The sequence below is a fragment of the Propithecus coquereli genome, unplaced genomic scaffold (genome assembly GCF_000956105.1).
Source record: "Propithecus coquereli isolate 6110/MARCELLA unplaced genomic scaffold, Pcoq_1.0 Scaffold55, whole genome shotgun sequence".
Classification (NCBI taxonomy): Eukaryota; Metazoa; Chordata; class Mammalia; order Primates; family Indriidae; genus Propithecus; species Propithecus coquereli.
In genome coordinates this window covers 6,148,026-6,163,582 of record NW_012151396.1, presented here as the reverse complement: position 1 = coordinate 6,163,582, position 15,557 = coordinate 6,148,026, and the positions used below count along the sequence as shown (strand labels likewise).

General features: G+C 42.2%; 1 protein-coding gene across 1 annotated transcript in view; it reads left to right on the top strand.

Annotated features, from left to right (window-relative positions):
- The window catches only part of LOC105820977 (cytochrome b5), a 47,661-nt gene extending 40,754 nt beyond the window's left edge, over positions 1-6,907 (top strand). The window contains exons 2-4 of the mRNA XM_012657580.1: positions 1,331-1,360; positions 5,820-5,854; positions 6,538-6,907. Of these exons, the coding sequence (XP_012513034.1) occupies positions 1,331-1,360; positions 5,820-5,854; positions 6,538-6,619 (147 nt within the window). The 3' untranslated portion in view covers positions 6,620-6,907. The remainder of the gene's footprint in view (positions 1-1,330; positions 1,361-5,819; positions 5,855-6,537) is intronic.
- Positions 6,908-15,557: the final 8,650 nt, after the last annotated feature.

Genomic DNA, 15,557 nt, shown 5'->3' with positions numbered 1-15,557 from the left:
AAAAAAAAAAAAAAAAAAATTTAAAAACTAAGCGATGTTAAATGAAGAAGCTCTGCCTTATTTAAAACCAGCACATTGTCCTCATTCTGCTCACTTTACCCCAGACCTTTGAGGATGCAGCTTTGGTACCAATCTGTTGACTGATTTTTGGAAAAAACTGACATAACTTAGCCTTCATATAAACACAGAGCTGTGATGTGAATTTTAGGCCCTTCTGTGACAGTTTTAAATGGCCATGTTAAATGTTACTAGTCTGTCAACCTAAGTTATCAGGAATACAGCCGAAAACTTGGAAAGAAGTTTCTGAGTCCTCTGAGCATCTGGAAGTGCCTCCTGGCTGTGCATCAAGCCACCGGAGCACCTGCTGCTCCCTGCCCACCCAGCTCCTGGTGCATCACAGCCTACCGGGAGGGGTCGGGGTACCGATAGAAACTGGCTCTTTTCTCACGAGAAAAATAATACAAGCAAATAGCCTCATCCGAAGTGAGCAAACTGAGAAACACTTAAAACATATAAGTTTCATTGTGTATCATTGATGCTTCTTGCGGTGACTGCGAATGGAGGAAGGGTTACATCAGGCTCTTTGTAGAGGGCCCGAAAGTAGGAAACCCATTTTAGAATAACTTCTGTTGGGTGTGGAGGTTTGTTTTGTTTTTGGTGGTAGGAGATATGTACTTTCAGGGAGTAAGCTTTCATCTATCTGGAAAGCTTATTTGCCCATGTATTTTCACCTTCATATTTCACAAAAGTAAAGTAGTAGTATGGTATTCAGAGAGCTCTACCCTTAAAAATGTCCCGTGCCAGCCACATTCTTCCCATCGGGGTGGGTGGGGGTGGGTTTCAGGCCCTGACTACGGCATTTCTGCTCCACCTGCCTTGCCTGCTGGGCGCAAGCATCAAGACACACTTTATTTTTGACGGCTTCTGAGGTTTAAATAGTTTATGACCCTACAATTGGGAGAGTGCAGGGATTCAGTGAGGCTATCATGCAAGTAAAAAATACGTACACATCTCCAGGGGAATTTGAGAGCGCAGAGGGAAGAACTAGATCTGCAGCTGTTCTCTGAATTAAAGATTTTAGTCCAAGTCTAATAAACATATACACACATCAGCTTACAAAGAGGACTGTCGTGGATGTTATTCTAACCTTTGGAACTCTAGATAGAAAATACCTCTCAGCACTTAATCTGCTATCAATTTTTGCTGTTAAGCCAGATGGATCAAACTTTGTGTTTAACCCAGAATGCTAATTACTAAATTGTAATTTTAAAAATTCAAAGTGAACACTTTGGAAATGGTACTTTAATATGCCTTATTTTTTTTATTGCAGGATGACAGAGCAAAGTTGAACAAGCCTTCGGTAAGTGTGACCATCTCAGATGTCTCGGTGGATAGAGTTATTTTCATTGTCTTTAATACCTGGCAGACTGAAGGCAGAGGTCTTTTACTTAGCTGGCTGAGGCCAGCACAAGTCTTTCTAGGTAAGATGAATGTATAACCTGCTGGCTTGGCAAAAATTTTTATTTGTGTAGACTAGTCAGTATGTTTTGTTAGGATAGCTTGTGTGTTATTTTTGTAAGACTCTCAATACTTTTTTTTATCATAATTATCAATAAATATCTTTTGAAGAGCTATTTTTTATAGGTAATACTGTGCTTCTACCTGAAAGATTTGACATGAGCCTTACTTTCCCGGAACTTAAAATCTGGTTGAGTAGAGGTCCTATTACTTAAATCTTGGAGGACACTACCCATGTCATCTTCATCTCTGCATCTCTGGGTCATAGTAGGTGTTCAATAAATATTTGCTGGATGAATTTAATATTAAATATACCGTTTTGACTTATTTTTCCAGAGGAAAGGAAAATCGTTCTGGTAATACCAGTTTTACACTCTGGTTCACTAGCCCTTCTCTCTGAGCTGACCATGTCACTTACATTTGAAGATGAATCCAGAGTACGAATGGATGAGAACAGCCGAAGTTCCCCAAAAGTACAAGCAGGCAGAGTAGCTCCTGGCCTGTAATTAAAGGACTGGGGGGAAGTTTTTCTTAAAACACGTAGCAGAAAGTATAATTTTTTTCATTTTGGTGTATATTCTTGGTTTTATTGGAGGGAGCACAACAGCAAGACTGCAGTGAACTTGTATCAAGCCTTGGTGAACTTTGCTGGCTGTTACTGCCAGGGTGTCTTTAATCTACACCAGAATCAAAGCAGTTAATCCAATAATATGAACATAAAGACTGTGTTTATCTCAACATCCCAGATAGTATAATAAAAGTCTTGTGTAATGCTATTTAGTACAAAGCAATTTCATTTATGTTCTCTCCTTTCCCTGTTCAAAAAAAGACTGAAGTTCAATGTTGGAGATATGAGTACTTCCGGAAGATAGAAAATGAACTTCAGAATTTGAATGGCCTCTTGAACAATTGCTGGAATCCTTGCTGTCAGTTTATTTGACGTTAGCACTTTTTTTGAGGCTACTTTTTGAACAGCTGAAATTCTGTGATACATGCAGTTTTTCTTTTTTCTCTAAAGTCTGTCAGGGGAAAGGTGTATTTTTTCCTGTCAGGCGTTCAGTATGTTAATAATCTTGGTGTAAGTCATTCAGCTACAGTAAAACAAAGATTCGATAAGGCTCTTACATGAACTTGGATCACTGCACGGCCAGCCACGTCTCTAATCATGATGCCTGCAAGCAGGAAACACCAGTAGGTCTGAGGCGGTAAACGTGTCTCTCACCATAACTGCTTTGTGTTTGAAGGACAGGCTTCTTCTTTGCTTTCAGAACACGTGCATCATAACCTATACTGTTACGTCGAACTCATTGACCCATTGCTGTTCTTATTTTCCTATTTTAAAGCACTGGTCACTTTGATACTCAATATTTAGGGGACAGAGCAAGTTTACATGCTAAATTCTGGGAATTTAGCTTTCAACATCAAAGAAAACTTTCCTGACAACATTATGCTAGTGAGAGCTCTCTGTGTGTTAAGACTGGCTTTCATCATGTCATCATTAGCAGTTGATATATATTTGATCAGCTTGCTGGCTGTAGAATTGGAGTTTTAAGAATCACACTATTTAAAGTAGATATTTTTTACTCTCTTCAGACATTTACTCAAGACAACTTGAGTATTTTATTTACAAAAAAAAGAAACCTATATTATGTGATTTTTTGCTTAAATTAGAGCAGAACTTCAGGAATGTGGGAGAGGAACTTGTTGGGTTTTTTGAGAGGCTGTAAGCAACGTGAAATGCAAGAAAATACATGACCACTTTTCTGGATTTATCTTTCTTGTACTTTTAGTTTACCAGAAGAAAAGAGTGTCGTTAGGTATTTCTTTTGTCGTGTATTGTGTATCCGTCCATCTGTCTCCAGGCTGAACAATGTACACTGTGGTCTGAATTTTTGAAGTGTTGCCTGCTTAAAGTATCTAGTTGAATTGTATTATTAGCTTGAAACTGCCTGGAGGAAAGCATAGTGTTAAGTTGCCAAATTAATATATTTGTAGACATAGAAATTAGGCCGTTTTAATTAAACATTAATTAAGCATTCCTGTATCTATCAAATTTGCTTACATTAGTAGTAGCAATACCCTTTCTTGGGTATGGTTTTCAAAGCATGTGTTACATAAATTATTTGGTTCTTACTATATCTTTGTGAGATCCACAGACCTGCCAAGGAGTGACAACAACTAAGGTTGGGAGTGTTAAGCTCCTTGTTCAAAGTCACACACTCCAGTATTGAGTCTAGCACCATCTCAGGCTTTTTGGTTTTAACCTCTTTAGCTGCTTCTATAGGCTCTCAACATGTGATAGGCATCGAATGTCAGTATTTTAAAGGAAGAAGTCTTGCAACTAAAGGATGGGCTAACTTAAATGAACTTACAAATGAGATGACTTTGATTTGCAAAAGCTTCTTGGGCTTTGCATGCTTTTATATGGAGCTTATCACAACTTATACTGACTTTACGTGACTTTTATAAGTCGTTACTCGTGACTTATTGATTTAATTGTTAACCTCTTTTTACTGAAGTTGAACCCTCAAGGTCAGGGAGTGAAGAAGTGGCAGAGCCTGTCATAAAAACAATAGTCTTTTCTCTCTATTCATTGCTGACATATTTGATACTTACATCCCTAAACCCAAGTGAGGCCCTTCAGAGCACTGGCCACTAAAGACAATGTACTTTTTCATCACAGTGCTAAGTGGTCATTCACACTTGTTTTAACTGTCAGGTGTCCTGGTTATAGAGCCAAGAAGATAATAAACAATCAAAAAAGTTACGTGATTTTCTTAAGTTCATCTCTTCGGAGGTTCATTGTTGCTGGTAGTGATGTGCCAGCAGCCTTTTGAACAGTAGCACTCGCTTGTGGCTGCTACAAAGGCGGAGGATGGGCCGGCCGGGTTTCCAGGGTTGTCAGCGTGTCTGGTGAAATGCCCACTCGTGCTCAGTTTAACAGTGTCATGAGTGTTCGTGTTTGCCTTCCATGTACTGTTTCAAGCTTAACTTTCTAGTGTGACAATAATATTTTACCTTCAGTGAATTCTTTTGTTTCAGAACTGATTGTCTTCTAGTAGCTAAATAACATTTTTGCGTATTTTGATTATTTCTAGCAGTTTTTGTTAACTTTACTCACGTCTACAAAATTTGAAAAATAATCTTGCTGTAGTTACTCTTATTTCGGTCGCTAAGATTTAGAATTGCTTAAATAGATATTGTGATGTTTTCTTTGTAAATGATTTATTTTTTTCCCCTACTGTGTCAGGAATCTTAAAGGAGATATTTCAAGGTTGGTGGGTCTCATAAGTGCTTTTCCTGCTCTCCCCTAAGAGGTTTCTGCCTTTTCATGGGAGTTTCTTTAATGTGCTTTGCAGAGTGTAGCTTGGCTTCACTGCAGACAGCTGATTGTTTTGCTAATGCTTTTTTATTTGTGCTTTGAGAACCTGCTGGACATAGAGCTCTCTGATGAAGCTGCCTTATTTACAGCTGCTTTTGTGTGAGGCACTAATACTTTTGCTGGTGTGAACTATCGAAATAATGCTTCTTAACACATGTTAAGCCCAGAAAAGTTTGTATTTCGATAGGGCTAAGCCTTAATGTTTCAGCCCTCAGGGAAGTATATACTTTTCCAGAGCAGTTGTCAGCTCACTTTAGTGGTACTTTAGAGCTGCTCTCAAAAGTGCTGGAAGATGAAAACAGGGTTTCCTTATTTGGAAATTTGTTGTTGGGGCGACAGTGGCTGGTGGTGGGTGGCCAATGTGAGGCCAGTCCCTGTCAGGACAGAGGTAGAAGTGGCTTGGGGAAAGGTGGCCCAGCGTCAGACAGTTATTTTTTCTTTTTGGTTGACATGTATTTAATGTAATTTAGGTGCACTTTTACAGCCATCATATTTGAATGAAATAACTGATGTTTTTATTGAGCATTTATTTGTGCTTTTTAAGAATTAAACTGCTCTTCCTAAAGATGGCAGGGGGTTGTGTGTATGTGTACATGAATATCTGTTTTCAGTTTCTATGTTAAAGTATTTAGATACCTATTGTGTGTGGGATATTTTATGTAGCGTATTTTAAAAATTTTCAAATGATCAAGGTTACGTCCTTAGTAATTTAAATATAGATAATACTTACATTTTTTATTCTGGAAAAAATAGCAGACTTAAGCATCTTAGTGAAAAGATGTTTATGATGTAATTTTCCCTTTCAACATTTGTTGAAGAATGCATTGACTAAAATATCGTGATCTTATTTTAAAATAGGTTTTTCCTCAATGGAATAAATGTTTGGACATTCCCTCTAACTTTTCCTCTTATGTTTCAGGAAACTCTTATTACTACTGTTGATTCTAATTCCAGGTATGTGGAGTTTTAAAGTCGTATTGGGTTGCAGGGCTCATAAGTCAGAGTTGGGCCAGGGGTTTCCCTGTGCGGCCGCCTTCTGCTTGGGTCGCCGTGTTCCCTCCCTGCAGGCTTCTACTGCAGCCCAGACTGTTGGGGGCATTGGTCCCAAACATCAGGCAGCTCCAACTGTAGAGCTTGCTGGTGGCTCACCCAAAATGAGAACTTTGGTCTTCTGATTCTCAATCGAGTGCCATTTAAAATTCTTAATTAATATATGTAACTAGAATAAAACATGTAAGGAATATTAACTTTTGTTAACTCACAATGTATAACCCAGAGTTTATGTCATTGAGGTAAATCAGTAGTCTCTCTTGGAAAACTGATAACAGCTCTTTAAGCTCTGTAAAGTTTATAGAAATAGGTCGAAGTGGAACAAAGTGAGGCATTAGTTTTCTCACAAGGCTGGCAGGGTTTAGCACTTGCCAGTATTCTAGGGCATGCACTCACATCACTTTTAGCAAATTTGAATTGTCTTTTCAGCCAAATTGGTTACAGAAGTAAACAAAACAAAAAAAACCCAAAACCAAAAAAAAAAAAGGAAAAACAGGCCATGGTAATTTTCTGTTGGGAGGAGCAAAGATTTTGAGCTGCTTTCAGTGAACATCGTGCAGGCATCATTGCTCGTTCTGTCTTTGTAGTTGGTGGACCAACTGGGTGATCCCTGCCATCTCAGCACTGGCCGTAGCCCTGATGTATCGCTTGTACATGGCAGAAGACTGAATACCTGCTGAGAAGCCAACACAAGGAAAGATTGCGTTGTACAAGAAGAAAAGCCAATGTTAATTGCTTCAACTGACAGAAACCTTCACCTGAAAAAATAATTTTAATATGTCTGTTAACCTTTCCTCCCGCATTAGAAACAAAACAAAAAGAACTGTCCTATTCTTTCCACGTGAACTTCTCAAGTGTGCCTTTTTATCCATCAACTTTATTTTGATGTTTCTCTACTATGTAATTTACTTATAAGCATGATCTTTGAAAAATATATCTGGATTCTAAAATAGGCCACCATGTTTGCCTGTGTATTTGGTATACAATTGTCTTCAATGTTTAGAATCTCTGATTATTTAGGAGAATTATTTAACGTGTTATTCATTCAGATCCAAGGAGTCTGGATAACTTGAGGTGAGGGAACCACCTTGAATGTCTCCTCGTGCTGCCGCTTGTCTAATCGAATACCAAGTGTTGCATGTTCCCAGTGTAGCTGCTTTTTTCAGGGAAATCAAGAAAGGCCCAGGAATGATAGCCTAAGGATTTCTAATAGTTATTCTACTTGGAATAGATGACAAAAAGAGAAAGTAGCCTGCAAGATCTACGAGACTTCGTATCTTCCCTCACTGAAAAACACCAGCAATATAAACAAAACCCGCAAACTGTGAGAGGATGTTGCAACTGTCCATTTTCTTATTCCAAAGAGGCGCTCAGTTTATAGCTTCTGAAGAATTTAAGAATTCCTCAGAGGGGAAAATTGTTTATGTACTCGTCTAAGGAGACGCTGATTCCCTAGTTTGTAAAAACAGATTTGAAGGAGATTGGGGGACATTTGGGATGTGATTTTTGAAGAAATTTAGCTGCTAGTGGTGAACCGCCAGGGCTTCTGTCCGTTTCCTCACTGGAACGCTTGTGGATTGACGTGGTCATCTTATTTCGTACCTGCTGCTCTCTGCCTTCTGCATCGTCATGATTCGTGCTTTGTTCCTTTTCAATGTTGAAACTTGACGGGCGAATGTGTTAGACCGTCGGTAACTATCATTAGTGTGACTGTTTCCACTGCCATGTGAGCTGGCCGACGAGCAAGGGAGTTCTTCAGAAATAACACATTGGGAAGGAATTTTATTCTTACGGAGGACAGATTTTTATAATCAATGGCATGTGTCACCCTTTGCCCATTTTTGTCACTGAAAGTTGAGCTGATTTGTATTTCAGAATAAATAACAACACTTAAGGGACCTGTGTAAATATTTCATTTTTCTAGGTTGATATTTTTAGCTGTCAAGTTTCAAATTTTAATACCTTTTAAAATTTTGCTCCTAAATTGGATATGAATTGCATTGAACTGGGTGTATCCTATCCTAAACAGTATTGAAGTTATTAATTTGTATCTAATTAAGAAGGTTCTATGTTAAGAACCATAACAAACAGTTGAACCGTGGCATTTTAATTACTGACTCAGTTGGCCGCCCTGGCTCTCTGTGGAACAACATATGGGATAGAGGAGAAAGAAATAGTTTATATGATATTTTTAACTTGTGCAGCTAGAATCTCAAGTAAGATATTTGACACTTTTTACTGTTTTCCATGAGAGCGGTGAAGGATTTCATGAAGCTGTCATTCCTCTTACCTACTGGCTCTTAGAGTGCAGGGAGTCGCCGGAGGCTCCTGGCACCCAGTCCCCTGTCCCTGCTCACTCCGTGTGTGAGCCCATGATTACTGCTCTAGCTGCAGTAGGCATCAGGAAGTGTTTAGGCAACATCCAGTGGAAGCTCTGGAAACTGATTCTCTCACAAAGGGTGTGAGAGAACCTTTCCAAGGGGCGTGCAGACACAGATGGAGTCAAAGGAATCGATTTCAGATCCTCAGCGTCTGTGTGGAACTGTATGTTTCCTAGGGCTGCGGTGACAAAGTACCACAAACTGGGTGGCTTAAAACAACAGAAATTTGTTCTCACAGTTTAGAGAGCAGAAGTCCAAAATTAAGGTTTCAGCAAGGCAATGCTGCCTCTGGGACTCAGCAGAATCCTTTGCCGCCTCTTGCAGCTGCCAGCCGTCCGTCCCTGACAGCACTTGGCCTGTAGCTGCCTCGCTGCAGGCTCTGCTTGTCGTCTCTGTCATCTCATAAGGACACCAGTCATGTTGGATTAGGGGTCCACCCTCCTCCAGTCTGACCTTGTCTTAACTAATTACATCTTCATGTCCCTGTTTCCAAATAAAGTCACGTTCTGAGGTGCTGGGGTTGGGACTTCAGTGCGTCTTTTTGGGGGACACAAGTCAACCCATAGCATGTTCTTTCCTGAGGTTTCTCTGCTTGGCTCCTTCCTTTACTTCCCTTTAAACTCAGTTCCTCCTCTTCTACTTTTCAGGAAAGAAGCCACCTTAGCTGCTATGACAGGATACCGTAGACTGGACAGCTTAAATATTTATTTCTCATGGTGCTTGAGGCTAAAAGTCTAAGATAAGATGCCAACAGATTTTGTTGTCTGGTGAGGGCCCTCTTCTCATGTCTTCACGTGGTGGAGAAAGGAAACAAGTGCTCTCAGGACTCTTAAAAGGACACTAATTTTGTTCATAAGGGGTCCACCCTCCTGACATCCTCTAATTACCTCCCAAAGACCCCGCCTCCTACCCTCACATTAGGGGATAGGGTTTCCACATAGGAATTTTAGGGTGATACTCCATCCATGCCAAAGGCCTTATTCCTCATCCATCCTGAATTTTGTGCATCGCCCCAGGGTGTGAAAACCTCTCTCAAACATGATACATTGAAAACACGAGTCTGTGAATCTTTGAGACACTTTTTCAAGCAAGGTACTGTAACCTCAAGGGATTTGGGCTTTTCTTTCCTCTACTGACATGTACTCTGTTGACGGAGAATCATAGAGTAGGAAAGGTTGGTTTGGCCTTTTGGGGGGTGGTTTGAGTTCAGATGAGATAGACGGCAGCAGGAATGATGGTATCTTTTTCACCACATGTCTTCAAGGAATGCCTCCCTCCCGGGGACGTGTCCTGGGAGACCAGAGTCAGATAAAGTATGAGTTAGTTTTGTGATATGAGTCTGCAGAAAATCAAAATTTTTATTTCACTGGTATGGACATGTTTCTATGGTAGAGAGTGTGATAGGGTGACAAAAGACTTACACAACTATTTTTCATTAGGATAAAATTCTGGGGAGAGATGGAAATATGAGGTCAGGGAGAAAAAGGAACAATGTAAAAGTTCTGTCTGCTAAGAGCTGAACCATTTTTTATCGAAGGGTCATGACAGCAAATTGCACTGAGATTTAAACTGCATTAAATATACTTAAAAGAATGATATTTCAGCTTTATTTTAAAATGTCAATATTTAATTATGTCAGAATCATGCCCTTTGTAAATATTTTAAATCATGATGAAAGATTTTCAAGAGCAACTGAATTTTTCAAAATTCCTGTAAGGGGCAACTTAAGCAGGAAGCGTGGGGGGCGCTGGTTTTCCCTCCTGGTCCCTTTCTCTGCTCGTTCCCTGCACACCTGTCCTTACTTCCTTTCTCATGGTTTGGCCACAATATGAAATCAAATAATTTTAAAACATTGATAGTGTATATTGAGTGAGATTATGGGCTACGTGCTTCATTTTAACATTAGGCTGCCTGTTTTCTTTCAAAATATTGAAAGTTGCTTTTTGTTTGGATTTTGATTGTGAAAGGCTTCAGCACATGGCCTGGCTCACAGGACACGTTCAAGGATTTGAGTTGGAACTAAATTGTGAATTGTGTTTAATATTTTCCATGCTTAGACGTCTTTGACTTTTTTGAAGATCCTCGCTTCCTGACTGTTAAGTCGGAAACACTAAATCTGAAAATATTGTTTTTAAATAAAGGCAACACATCTTTGATACTATAAAGCAGGGATAAAATGAAAAATGCCCACTCTTTCAGGAAGACATCTGTTGTACTAAAGGATGAAGTCGTCATGCCTGGGCAGAAAGGAAGACGTGGGAGTCTTAGCACTGTCAGAAACGTGGTTCGACTGCTTACTAGTTGTATAACTTCTAGAAAGTTACCCTTTTGGAATCTTATTTCTTGTTTGCATAATTCATGAGCAGTATTTCCTAGACCTCAACAAGAGGGGTCCCTACCCACTTAGAGGGCCCTATCTAGCCCCCTGGCCATGTCCCCCTCCCTGTGGACTGAGGAGCCTGTGTCCCCCTGGCACCCACACACGTGGGCCAAGCCTGCCTAAGTGTTTGCATGGGTCTCCCCAGTCAGTCCTCCCAGGGGTCCCCTAGGCTGCAGGTGCATGCACATCAGGGCCAAAAGGGTGGCCGAGGGCTGGTAGTCTTCAGGGAGGACAACCTGGATGAGCAGGCCGGGGAGTCCAGGGTGCTGCCCACACGGGTGCGCTTGGGCTCCACAGTGTAGGGTGGGGCTGGGGTGGGGGCTGATTGTCCTGGTGCCACTGCCACCTGGGACAGGATGTTGATGAATCTGAAAATTCTAAATTCAAACCTGGCCTTTCAGGTCATTTGTCAAAGTAGGAGGTTGGAACATATTTAGCAGACTTGTCAGCAGCTTTGTAACATCTGAACACTCAGACGTGTGGTGTGTGTCCCACAGATGTTAGGGGATGGCAGCTCTTGAGGTTGCTGCGTGGATAGAAACGAAATTACCAGCAAGCTTCCTGTATAGCCCAATCTCACTGAGGTCTGCCCAGGCTGTTACTTCTGTTCCACGCTGTATTCTCAGAGCCTGGTCCAGTTCTTGGGACATACAGGGTGTTCGTAGATTGAATAACTGCCACCTCCAATCTCTCTTTCCAATCTTTCGTTCCCATTGTGATGGGGTTACTCTTCCAGAGACACCACTGTAATATCACTCTCGCCCTCAAGCCTTGGTGAAGGCAGCACTGAAGCACTCTACAGACCGCTCTCCTGTACCAGAAGGACATGGGGTTCTGAGAACTGTAGGACAGAAGGCTGATTCTGAGCTTATGTATTGGAGCACAGGAACCAGGAACGTGTAGACTCCAGTAGTTTCTCAGCATGGCAGGAGGTGGAGAAAAGATGTAATCTGACAAAGCTCCAGTGTTCTTATTAGCACACCAGATCCCGCAGCTTGGGAAACACTGAAAGGCCACGTTAGGGTCTAGATCTTGGCATCTGCCCAAAAGATAGAGGGTGAGGGAGGGTGGAATGTTATCAACAGCAAACATGAAGGTGGGCAGGGCCAGCTGCGTGCTCAGAGGTCAGGGAAGGTCTGTGCTTTTGGACCTGAGTGTGATAACCCGCCCAGTTCCTCTTTATCTCTCTGGAGCTGCAGTGTCTCCTGAGTTCAGCGTGCCCCAGTCCTGCGTCTCTAGACTCTTCTATGCTGCTAAAGTCCACGTTCTTGGCAATATGCCCAGTGCCTAACAACCTTCCTTTTAATCAAAATCTATTGGTTTAGGGGCCCCAAAGTGACACCCTCCTCCTGAGAAAATATGGATTATTTCAGCTTCAAGATTTACCACTGACACCTAGCAATAACTAAAGGAAGCACTTTCTCTTTCCTGTTGGTGTGGAGATGTGATTTAGAGAAGCTAAGTGGTTTTGGGTGAAGTTTTCATATGTTAGAGAAAATAAAATCCTTTTGGGGAGTAGAGTTTTGCCCTTTATCTCCAGTGGTTCTTCATGTTTCCCATTACTATTTTCCAGAATCATCTCTACTAAGAATTATGCCCATTCGTGGTTGGTTCGCTGTATGTTTCAGGTTCAAACTGGATTCCACACCCTTTCATTTCTGTCCTTGTGAAGCTCTTCTCACCCAGGAAAGCTGTAGCTCATGGCTGTCTCACTGTGTTCCTCAGTTTGAAGCTCTCTTCTCTTTGGAATTGCAGGAGATCTAGTCTTCGTCAGTTTCCTGAGGCCATGACTTTGGCAGGAAAAAAACAGAGCAGGTCTGATGGCATTACAGCTTTATAAAAAGTTAATTCAGTGGTGCTCCTGGATTTCCTTTCTTTCCTTTATGATTTGAGGTTGGCTGTCTTCTCTCCCTAGTTCTAGAATATAGTAGAACCCCCTTCACTGTGTGGTTGGAGGGTTGATTACTCAAAGTCAGGTAGAGTGGAAAATCATAACCATTTTATTTTAGCTTATTTTAAGTTCCTTTGAATGTTAATTCACTTGCCAAGAGCTTTTCTTTGAGTGTGGATCACTGATTGGAGTTCCTTATCCATAATGCATCTTTTAAAGTTCCCCTTTCCCTTGCTTCAAGGTGGAATGAGAACCTAAGGAAGCTTCCAGAGCTATCTCGGTGCTGTAGAATTGCTAGAGTTTCAGAATTTTCTACCTGGTCTTTTGTAGTTGCTGTGCTGGTGCCTAACTAGTCACTTCAACAGCCCCTTCATCAAAGCTTTCAGAAGCATTCAGCATAGTCGTTACAGTCTTTATGGGACCGTCTCTCCTTTTGCAATTGTGTATTTTTCAGGTTACATAATATTCAATTAGTGTAGTTGTGATTACATATAGAACTAATCTAAGCCACTTGGGAACAAATACACTAACAACAAACTAGTTAGAGCAGGAGCGTGTGGGCGACCGAGAAGGCAGACTTAATTGTGCACATCAATCTGTCATGGGCAGTGGTTATTTGCATTTCGGAGGACGTGGAGACACACAGTTAATCCGGTGAGTAGATTGAGATGAATTGATAGAGCTTCTCCTATAATTCATGTCGCTGAATCTAGGCTGTCGATTTGTTCTCCCCTATCTCAAGCTCACATTATAAATTCCCATTTATATGATTCTTCGTGTTATGTATATTCTGTGAGAGTAGTAGTTACCTGTCTCTCACTGAATCCCAAAGGAAGGATCTTTCTAGTAGCCTCTGGCTGGGCTGAATGGCAATTAGGCTTAAACGAGTGGTGCCTCAGAGTAGATCGCCAAGCTCAACTTCAAAAAGCAGCTGCAGGGGCTCCTCAGACTCCCAGAAATTACATGAAACGTTTTGTTCAATTGTGCATTTTTCCAAGAAGAATATTAATAACTTTTTGAATTCTTAAGGGGTCTGTGATCCCCCAAAGATCAGGAATTACTATTAATGAGTGACTCTGCCCATTCAAGGGAAGAAAAGCACTTGGTAATCCCAGTGATATCTTTGGCTACTGAGCTGCTTCTTCCAACTGAAAGAAACCCTTGAGAAGAGTTTATTAAGAATGAAGGAAAAAATCACCCCTCTTCAATTGCCAACTGTTCCTAAAATTAGCCCCCCAACTACGCACTGAGCAACTACTATGTGCTGGGAACTGTTCTTGGCCTGGAGACACAGCCCAGAACAGGTGCCTACAGACCCAGCTGTGCTCTAGTGGGGAGACTCGCAAACAAGAGGTAAGTGAAGAAACAAAGATGGAACATCAGTGAGGGAAAAGTATTATGAAACGGTAAAGTGGGCGAGATGCTCTGAAGGCAGGAGTGTGATTTTAGTTAGGGTAGCAGGAGTGCCTCTGTGAACTGGGCACACCTGGGTGGCGGCCTGCATGAAGTGTAAGAGTGAGCCAGGGAGCTGTCTGACTAAAGCATTCCCGGGAGCGGGAACCGTGTGTGCAGCGGAGCCTGGCATGTTTGAAGAACGAGGATGCCAGCGTGGCTTCAACAGACACGATCTGATATATGTTTAGAGAAATCCGTCTGGAGATTATAGACCATGGACGGCCAAGGGCAGGTTCAGGGAGGCCGCTGGGTAACACTCCCTAAGCCTTCGAATAAATACATGTATTTATAAAGAAATTCATTTTTAAGTATGTAAATTTGTAAAATGGGAATTTTAATATAGAATTATTACTTTTAGACATATTCACAAAAAAGACATAGAAATGTGTAAAAAATTTATACACATTATTAATAATAGTTGATGGCCACCTAAAAATAACAACTAGCAGAAATCTGTCCATATCAACAAGCACAGGGCTATGTTGTTATTAAATGTAATCCGTTATGTACCTTTTTTGTTTGTGGCAAAACATACATGTGTTTTGGAAATTAGCGGGGTCTAAACCCTGGCTACTCAAAGTGTGTTCTGCGGGACCCACGGCAGCCGCGCCACCGGCAGCTTTTTGGGGGCGTAGAGTCTTGGCTCACCCTGAAGTCGGAGGAGCTCTGGCCTGACCAAGGTTTGCCAAGAGGCCTCGGAGGAGCACCCCGCCGCTCAAGGGGGTGTTCCCTGGGCTCTGTCTGGTCTCGTGCCATGTGCTCTTCTCTGTTCACACTACTTGGCCCGAATCAACTGCTGTTACACCTTCAGGTATCGTCCTGTGGCTCCGTCGTCATTCTGAATCCCATCCATTCGTTCATTCAGCTTTAGGAGACGTTTCCATATGTCAGCATTTGTAGAAAGCACCGGGGACACAGGACCATCATGACACTTTGTCTTGCTCAGTGAAGGTTCTAGAAGCAGACCAGGATATCTGGGGGGTGGTGGCGCTCTTTAGTCCAGGTTGGAGATGTGGCTCGAGAGTCCATCACTCGTGAATGGTCTCGGAAGCAGCCTGGGGGCTGCGACCCCTGGGGAGAGTGTGTGGAGGAAAAGCAGAGCGCTGGGAAGGAAGGCGGGCAGGGTGAAGGGGGCGCAGCCTGGTGGGAGCTGAGCCTGCGTGACCCTGCGGCAGGGAGGAGCCGTGGGAGACCCCGCCACCGTGTCAGCAGTGTGCTGGGCAGGGTCGTGGGCCGCCAGGACAGCATGTGTGCCGGCCATGCCGGGGCACTCACCTCATCATAGCACACGCAGGAGTAGAAACCTGTTGCCTGCACTGTAAAAACAGCAGGGGCCCAGGTGACTGCCAAGACCCCAGACGAGTGCGTGCCCGTGCCCAGCTCCTGTCGTCTGCCTCTGAGGTCCCTGTGCTTACCCAGGGTGCTGAGATCAAGACTAGAAGTTTCCCCTGAAAGGGCAACAAAAATCACCACAATTGATGGATCCAGGGCAGTCCCTAG